Source organism: Polyodon spathula, unplaced genomic scaffold (genome assembly GCF_017654505.1).
Source record: "Polyodon spathula isolate WHYD16114869_AA unplaced genomic scaffold, ASM1765450v1 scaffolds_3337, whole genome shotgun sequence".
Classification (NCBI taxonomy): Eukaryota; Metazoa; Chordata; class Actinopteri; order Acipenseriformes; family Polyodontidae; genus Polyodon; species Polyodon spathula.
The window spans coordinates 1-9,515 of record NW_024474800.1 but is presented as its reverse complement, the minus strand read 5'-3'; the positions used below and the strand labels follow the sequence as shown (position 1 = coordinate 9,515).

Sequence of the window (9,515 nt, the reverse complement as noted above, 5' to 3'; positions counted from 1 at the left end):
TTACCATATATATGAACAACTTTTGAAAACAAATTCTAGCAAACTACTTTTTATATGTTTTGTCTTGTTTTTATTTGTTTAGAACTATACAAATCTGCAATTGTTTAACTGTTGTTAAACATTCTTCAGTACAGAGCTTTATGATTATATACTTACTCAGTGTGTTTCAGGAGTAGGGTCCCAATATTCTAATGCATCGCTGTTTTCTTGCAGCAGTGTGAGGGCTAAAGGGGTAGAAATGACTTGTGCATGTCTGGCTGATCCAGTGCACAGTGAGTAGTGGGTGTTAAAATCATACAAAGAACTTGAGACACTGAAGAGATAGCAGGGAGCCAGAGGGGTGCGAATGAATCAAACCCAATAGAGGAGTGAGTTACCCAGCTGTTTCTAGTGCTCTGATAGGTCACAATTGCATGAGTGATGTGTGTAGGGGACAGTCTTCCCTAGCATTTCTAGTGCTCTGATAGGTCACAATTGCATGAGTGATGTGTGTAGGGGACAGTGTTCCCAGGATTTCTAGTGCTCTGATAGGTCACAATTGCATGAGTGATGTGTGTAGGGGACAGTGTTCAGGCAAACAGACAGCACTTACATTTTACATGTATTTGCATTGGCGGAGATTTTTGTCTTCCAATCTCATTGCTTGATTCACAGTAATACTCTCCACTGTCAGCAAGGCTGATGTTTGCAAAGATGAGATTCTGTTCACTGCCTGAGTTCACGACATTGATTTGATTCCCCTTGAACCAGGTGTAGCTGCTGGCTGGTGGGTTTGCTGTGCTGCTGCAGGTCAGCGTCACTGTGCTCCCCTCCACTATTCCACCAGGAGCCCTGACTGAGATCGAGGTGTTCTTTGGGGAGTCTGAAAGTCAGCACAGAATGATCAGATCTTTATGATTAAATACTTCCTAAATGTGTTTCAGGAGTAGGTTCACAATTGCATGAGTTGCGGTGCACTGGTGGGGGGGGGGGGCCTTGCCGCTGTGGGTGGTGCGTGGTGTGGGGTCGATGTGATCGTAAAGATCACGATACTGTCTCTGATAGGTCACAATTGCGTAAGTGATGTGTGTAGGGGACAGTGTTCCCAGGATTTCTAGTGCTCTGATAGGTCACAATTGCGTGAGTGATGTGTGTAGGGGACAGTGTTCCCAGGATTTCTAGTGCTCTGATAGGTCACAATTGCGTGAGTGATGTGTGTAGGGGACAGTGTTCCCAGGATTTCTAGTGCTCTGATAGGACACAATTGCATAAGTGATGTGTGTAGGGGACAGTGTTCCCAGGATTTCTAGTGCTCTGATAGGTCACAATTGCGTAAGTGATGTGTGTAGGGGACAGTGTTCCCCAGGATTTCTAGTGCTCTGATAGGTCACAATTGCATGAGTGATGTGTGTAGGGGACAGTGTTCAGGCAAACAGACAGCACTTACATTTTACATGTATTTGCATTGGCGGAGATATTTGTCTTCCAATCTCATTGCTTGATTTACAGTAATACTCTCCACTGTCAGCAAGGCTGATGTTTGCAAAGATGAGATTCTGTTCACTGCCTGAGTTCACGACATTGATTTGATTCCCCTTGAACCAGGTGTAGCTGCTGGCTGGTGGGTTTGCTGTGCTGCTGCAGGTCAGCGTCACTGTGCTCCCCTCCACTATTCCACCAGGAGCCCTGACTGAGATCGAGGTGTTCTTTGGGGAGTCTGAAAGTCAGCACAGAATGATCAGATCTTTATGATTAAATACTTCCTAAATGTGTTTCAGGAGTAGGTTCACAATTGCATGAGTGATGTGTGTAGGGGACAGTGTTCCCTAGGATTTCTAGTGCTCTGATAGGACACAATTGCATAAGTGATGTGTGTAGGGGACAGTGTTCCCCAGGATTTCTAGTGCTCTGATAGGTCACAATTGGGTAAGTGATAAGAACGGGACACACTAGCCCCTGTTAACCCCTGCAAGTACCGAGACTTTAAACAGACAGCACTTACATTTTACATGTATTTGCATTGGCGGAGATTTTTGTCTTCCAATCTCATTGCTTGATTTACAGTAATACTCTCCACTGTCAGCAAGGCTGATGTTTGCAAAGATGAGATTCTGTTCACTGCCTGAGTTCACGACATTGATTTGATTCCCCTTGAACCAGGTGTAGCTGCTGGCTGGTGGGTTTGCTGTGCTGCTGCAGGTCAGCGTCACTGTGCTCCCCTCCACTATTCCACCAGGAGCCCTGACTGAGATCGAGGTGTTCTTTGGGGAGTCTGAAAGTCAGCACAGAATGATCAGATCTTTATGATTAAATACTTCCTAAATGTGTTTCAGGAGTAGGTTCACAATTGCATGAGTGATGTGTGTAGGGGACAGTGTTCCCCAGGATTTCTAGTGCTCTGATAGGTCACAATTGCGTAAGTGATGTCTGTAGGGGACAGTCTTCCCTAGCATTTCTAGTGTTCCGATAGGACACAATTGCATGAGTGATGTGTGTAGGGGACAGTGTTCCCCAGGATTTCTAGTGCTCTGATAGGTCACAATTGCATAAGTGATGTGTGCAGGGGACAGTCTTCCCACCCAGACATCCATTTTTTAAACTTCATTTTCTAGTCTTGTTACCACTTTTATTGCTGGATATATGGATTAATGACAGTGCTGTTGGGGTGTATTGTGTGTGATTATAACTTATCTATTGAAAGTATTCAATACAGTATATAATAGTGTTCATTGAAATGCCTTTGTTCACTATACTCACATTTCACAATCAAGTCGAATTCTTCAGATTTAATGCTGCTGTTCTCAGCAGCAGCACAGCAGTACTTCCCAGAACGCTCATAAGAAACATTAAACTGAAGTTTGTTTGATTTCTCGTTCCTGATTGGCTGCCCCTCCCTGTACCAGACAAAGCTGCTCTCACGCGGGTTGCAGCGGTCAAAGCCACAGGACAGGGAAACAAAAGATCCTTCTCTCACATTATTATATAGAACAGGAGGGTCCAGGGTAACCTTTAGCTCTTCATGGAATAAAAAGGCATGTTAGTTAATTAACAAACACTCAAATCTAAAATATGAGAAAAAAAAAAACTGATCAAGAAACATCTCAGCCCGGTAAGCACACATTCAGACAAGAACATCTTTTGTTCTTGTTTTGAAACATTAGTTTATTCAGTTTTATTCAAATCACTGTAAATCCATTGAGTTACAGGGGAGCTGGGTGACAAATCATCTTAATCATGCCTTTAGTGGGTATCCTCTGGATTCTGTGAATAACTAATAATAATAATAATAATAATAACAATAATAATAATAATAAATAATAATAAATAATAATAATAATAATAAATAATAATAATACCAAAACCCGTTGCTATATTTGGGGTCAGTATGGTTTTGGGCAAAGTTTATTAAAACATGCTATTGGAGGAAATATCTAAAAACACTCACCGGTTATTGAAAGTGACACACCAGTTCTACCAGTCCATTTACCAGAAGGGCTGTTTGTTTCAAATCTAAAATAATATCTGTCTCTGTCACTGCTTTGCAGAGCACTTATCTTTAGCGTGCAGTTCTTGACTTTGTTCCCTAGATACTCTGTCCGGTGTTCACATTCAGGACTCACATTGATTCCACTGCTGTGATACACATATGTGCCTGGATCAGCAACATCAGGAATAGAAGTCCTGAACCACATCACAGTTACTACAGTTAAAACTGTGCCATGAAACAGTTCAGGATAATCATATGTACAGGGTATGACCACAGAGGATCCTCTCAAAGCACACATCTCTTGTAGAGGATAATTCACTCCCCAGTCACCACCCTGAACAGCTGAAAAAGATTACATTGTGAACATCAACATGGAAGAACAAAACATTCAACGTGCTTGCTTAAAAAAAACTGTTGTGTATGTGTCTAGTACAGTAGAATAATTCAGATCAATTGGACAAAGGAAACATTCCCAGACTGTATTACCTTTCATTGCTGAGAACTACTGCATACAAATTACTATTCATAAATACATTATAGAATCTGAAACCAGGGAATTAACATCAAACCGTGTAAGGATATACAGCGGCTGCTTGAGAACCTGTTTCATGCTGATATTCACTCACACTGTTTATGTGTGTGTTTCAGATTAGGGGATCTCTGAATGGTAATGCAAGTTTTCAGCATTTTTGTTAATGCAGTAGTGTTTTCTAGGAATCTAATACAATGTCTGGGTTTGACTGTAAAGCACCACAGAACAGGACAATACTGCGTGTGTTGAATGGGTGCTGCTCTTGTGTGTATTCCACAGACACTCTGTCCTGTTTGAATGCAGGACTCACATCCTGCTTTTGAATGGGTTTCTTTTTTTAACTGAAGATGAGAAGTACAATGCCAGGGTAACATATTGTCAATGAACCAAAATCCATGATAATGAGGGCTTTTCTTACTGAGTTTAAACAGAGCTTGAAAATGGCATGTTTAACAGCTATAGCGCTAGCAGGAGCTGCCTGCTGCTCAACAGGGTTACAGAGTGCCAGTGTGATCGGGTCTGAACTGTGGAGGCTGATCTGCGGTGGGTGTGCTAAACCGACACCAGTTACATGCAGTATATTTAAAAACACTGTGGCACACCACAGTTTAAAACACTCGCACATTGAGAATGTTCCATTATATCACTTGTTTTAAATATTCACACACAATACTGTGCTTGCACTACTACTACCAATAATAATAATAATAATAATAATAATAATAATAATAATAGGCAATGAAACAATAACCATATGATTAATATGAGATGGGTGGTTTATATAATATTAATGTCTGTATTAATCAACCCTGTGATTGTACTTACTTTAAAAAAAAAAAAGTAATTGATTGGCTGCAATAGAGGATCTCAAGCTACAGATCCCTCTGGGTTTAATAGGGGTGGTTATACATGTATACTGCTGCTTCTACAACTGCCACAGGTAATATCAGGAGAGCTGCACATCTTACCTGGCACAAAGAGAAGGGACACCACTAGCATGCAGTTTGTTTGCATTGTAAACGTCTTCACTCCTAAAACCTGACAGTCGAAAACAATATTAGCTTGTATGTCTTTCCCTTCTACTGTACAAAACAATCTGTCTTTAATATTATATATATATATATATATATATATATATATAATCATTGGTAAGAGCTCTCACTATATATAGTCTCAGAGTTGAGAACTCTTCGTATATAATTCCCCTGTCATTTTAAATCCCGTAGGTAAGAGAGTGAATATATATTAGTCTCAGGTTGAGAAGCATTATTCCCCAGACAGTAAAATAGGGCAGCCTGCAATACCAGCGAAAAGGCCACTAGAGGTCACTGGTCGGCTAAAATACTGTATAATCTCTGTAAATTTACAGTATAATCGTAAAATCTCTAAAAACTACTCACTTCTAAATCTTTTGTAGTCATTTTTGTATTACTTTAGTATAAATACATGTTAATTTGGATTCATATGTTGTTTTTTTCTGACTTTATGTGAACGAAAAGACACAAATTTGCCCGTTTTCTCATTGGAAATAGGTAAATTTCAAAATATCACTGTCCTGGTCACAAAAGCAAAGTTTGTGGGGAATAATAGCCATTTTCTATACTTTTGAGGCATAAGCAATTAGGCAATAACCCTTAAAAAAAAGCTACCCAGGAACAAAAAAAAAAAAATTGGTGAGTGAATTAAAACTGTACAGCTTAGCTGTCCTGATACGGATACAGAATTATACAAATAAGTTTAGTTTAAAGTAGTTCTCCTTGTGTTTGTTTGTAAATAAGACTACAGGAGAACGTGAATAATATATATATGATTCATCACACCACTCTGAACATATATATATATATATATATATATCTATATATATATATACTATATATATATATATATATAGATATATATATATAGATATATTTATATATATATATATCAGAACCTTTGACCTGTCTCAGAGTCCCGCACTGACTTATCTTTCTTCTTATAAAATCAGTCTCTGTTGACAGGGTAGCAAGTATAAGTTCTTCTCTCTCTCTCTCTCTCTCTCTCTCTCTCTCTCTCTCTCTCTCTCTCTCTCTCTCGCGCTCTCTCATATATATGTAATATATATGTAACTTTATTGGGTGTGTTTCTACTGTATGAAGAAATCGCACTAATGACAATTTTGGAATAAATGGTTTTGACAATCTAGCGCATGATGTTAATTTTATGCTAAATGCATTGTCCCATATATAAAAAGCAGCAGTTATCTCTTTCACAAAAGTGCCAGAAACTGTAATGTACACCCTGTGATACATAGATGATTTCTTATTGAGGTTTACAGTATTTTAATGATCTAAATAAGGACGCTCTTAACTCTGCTTTAATACAGCTGAGGTTTTCTACTTGTAACATGACTACATACAATAAAATATGCTAAAATGATGCTTGAACAAGCTGCCACTGTTCAGATCAATTCACAATCCACCCCCTGGGTAATGAGTCTCTATATCTGTCAGGGAAGGTGTTGTCCCAACTGACAGCAGAACTACGTACTGTTACAATCGTATCGTAAATAAAGGATTGCTCAAAAGAGCAAAAAGAAAAGACACCTACCTGTTCTCTTAACCCTGCGTCTTGTGAAGAGAGGACAAGAGAAAGACGCGTGTTGATCTTCACTGGTAGTTTCCAACAGGCAGAGAATTAAATGCATGGTAATTGAATAAAGGGGAAGGATCATGTCTTATTTGAATGCGGCTTTTTTTTTTTTGGTCTTTGCTCAGTTGTTACATTACTTCCTTTTTTTGTAGCCATATCAGTGCAACCTTTCCAGTTCGTTGGGGTCAAACCTTGTCAGATTCCTTCACACAGATAAGAAGGCTTTTATACCTCTGAACATTGATCACCGTGCTCAAAGATTTGGTTTAAATGTGTTTTGGGTAAAATAAAATGGTAGTGGAACCTTCGTTGTAACAACAGACACTGTTTCTGTCTATGATATGACACTGCCTGAGTTCAACTCTGCTATTAGGCCCAGATTGCGCTCACGCGATATCTTCAGAAAAAGCCCCCCCCCCCCATGCACTTTATTTACAGTATATAAATTACAAAAAGAAAAGTAACATCTTTTATTGTTTCTGCTACAACACATTTAAACAAAAGCTTTGCAACTATTCTGAATGCATGCAGAGCAAAGGAACATTTTTAAAGCAGCTGTAAAGTAAAGTTCAGCTCTAAACAGCGTCTGAGCTGCTTTACCATACTGGTGACCTCACAGCTGTGTCACAGCTTTATGACGTGCACTTTCAAATTCTTTGTCAACCCCCAGTAAAAGGCATTGCTTTTCAATACACCAAAAAACCAAGACAAAAACACTCTCTTGTTTGTGGCAGGGTCTATTCAAATTCATTCAAATGAATCCATTAAACAGAAGACTTTCATTACAAACAGTGTGAGGAATCATTGTTTATGGAGCCCATTAGGCAAATACACTGCTGTTCACTAACACTGGGAACATTTAACAGCAGTTATGGACAGCGTCGTCTGTCTGGAATCAAAAAGTTTGATGCAGTGTATCATGGTAAAAGCATAGCAAAGTGCAGCAAAGCAAGGAGAATGCATGATAATACACGGAAAAGCATCAGGCATTGCAAAATTACTGTGTGGGTATACATTTAACGGCCTCTTAAACAAGTTTACCACTGTAAATTTGCAAGTTAATTTCCCCATGGTCATACTATGCATTTGCAATCTTTTTCTTATCTTGGACCAGTAATACTACCAAATGAAAATAGGAGACCTACCCGAAACCCCCTGTTACGAATGGATACTATTGTTTTAGCAATAGTATATCGCACTTGCGCACACACATTCCCCCCCCCCCCCCCCCCCCCCACCACACCTGGTTGAGTGCTACGATGTCAGTTTTGTTGAAGAAAACTTTTGGCAATTTCATAAACTGTGGATTATCCCCTATGTGTGTATGATATAATAATGAGGAGAAAATTAATAATTATAGCGACAATAGTTATAGAAAAGAACGACGGCAGTAATATTGTTAGAAAAAGGAAGTTTCAACATTGCATATCTGTTCACAAACACAGGAGAAGTAAATTAACAAGCATTCCTGTTAAACTATCTAACACAGCCTTCCCTTAACCATACTACAGGCCCCTAATTTCACAGAAACTTTCAAAACTAGACAAGGCACATCTGTTTCCTCTCCAGCAATGCATTTCCAAGCTTCCTGAGAAGAACGCCCAGGTGCACCAAGAATTGTAAATGTTTGTTTTTCTGCATCACATCTATTCATCCATCCTTTCTATAAAACCAGCCTCTGGAAGCCTGGGAAAATATAAGCCATGACACTGGAGAATACTACTGGGACCGGACGAGCAGAGCTGTCTTATATTTTTATTTTCTTCATTAGCACTGATACTAGTACATTTATTGTATTGTAATTTGATATTGTAATGCAAAATATAAATCAATCTTTATTTTATATAGCGCCTTTCATAGTGGAACACCATCATAAAGTGCTTTACAAGATGCAGTAAGAACAAAACAAACCATAATACTTCAAATAGAGAAATGCATAATACATGATTGTGACAAAGTGCCCGCCCCTGTGTATATTATCTGTTATGTGTTGCGTGTGGTGTGTTTAAATGTTGGTGTATAGACATTGGTACATGGGATATAAACAGGTCTGTGTAACACAAGTGTTTAAAATGTATATGTGCATTTAGGCATGAGGATTGCACAGCACTTCACGTGCAAGTAAAATGTAATAATATGTGAGCACGGGGAATTGCACTTTATTAATTCACGTGCAGTTGTACCAAGATTCCAATTAAATGATTGATTAGCAATCGAGTCTCGTACAGCTGCATAAAAGCAACATGTTTTCACTCACTCGGGGTTGTGTGTTCAGAGTCAGTTGCTGTTTCTGGTCTGTTGTCACCCACTGCGGCCGTCTTTGTGACAATGCTATACAGTGGAAATTACATAATATATGATAGTAGCATAATACATAGTACACTGAATACAGTGGAAAGTGCAGAATACATGATAGTAGCATAATACATGAAATACTACATTAAATACATTGGAAAGAGCATAATACATGAAATAGTACATTAAATACATTGGAAAGAGCATAATACATGAAATAGTGCGTGTGTCTGTGTGTGTGTGTGTGAGTGTGGGCAGGTATTATTATCAACGTGTGGACAAAATTTGAGAAAATGTCCCCACAAAGATAGTAACTCCTGAAAAAACGGCATTGTGGGGATCCCCCACTTTGTAAAACATGTTTTTAAGAAATAAATATGCCTTAAAAAAAAAAAATGTGCCAAAATATTTAGTTTGTTCTCGACTTTCATCTTGTGTGGAGTTTTAAGACCATGAGAAAGTTTATAAGCGAGAGGAGGCAGTTCGGCCCATCTTGCTCGTTTGGTTCTTAGACATGTAAATTATTTTAGAATTAGAGAACTATCTGCAAACCACTTCCTCAATCCTGAAGTATTTCTGCAAATTTGAGTC

General features: G+C 38.8%; 1 protein-coding gene across 1 annotated transcript; it reads right to left on the bottom strand.

Annotated features, from left to right (window-relative positions):
• Positions 1 to 556: 556 nt before the first annotated feature.
• LOC121311859 (B-cell receptor CD22-like) lies at positions 557 to 3,818 on the bottom strand (the record flags this gene model as incomplete). Its single annotated transcript, XM_041244020.1, has 5 exons — positions 557 to 862; positions 1,427 to 1,696; positions 1,982 to 2,251; positions 2,737 to 2,994; positions 3,425 to 3,818. Coding segments are annotated over 5 exons (1,485 nt in total), but the record flags the coding sequence as incomplete, so codon positions are not given.
• Positions 3,819 to 9,515: the final 5,697 nt, after the last annotated feature.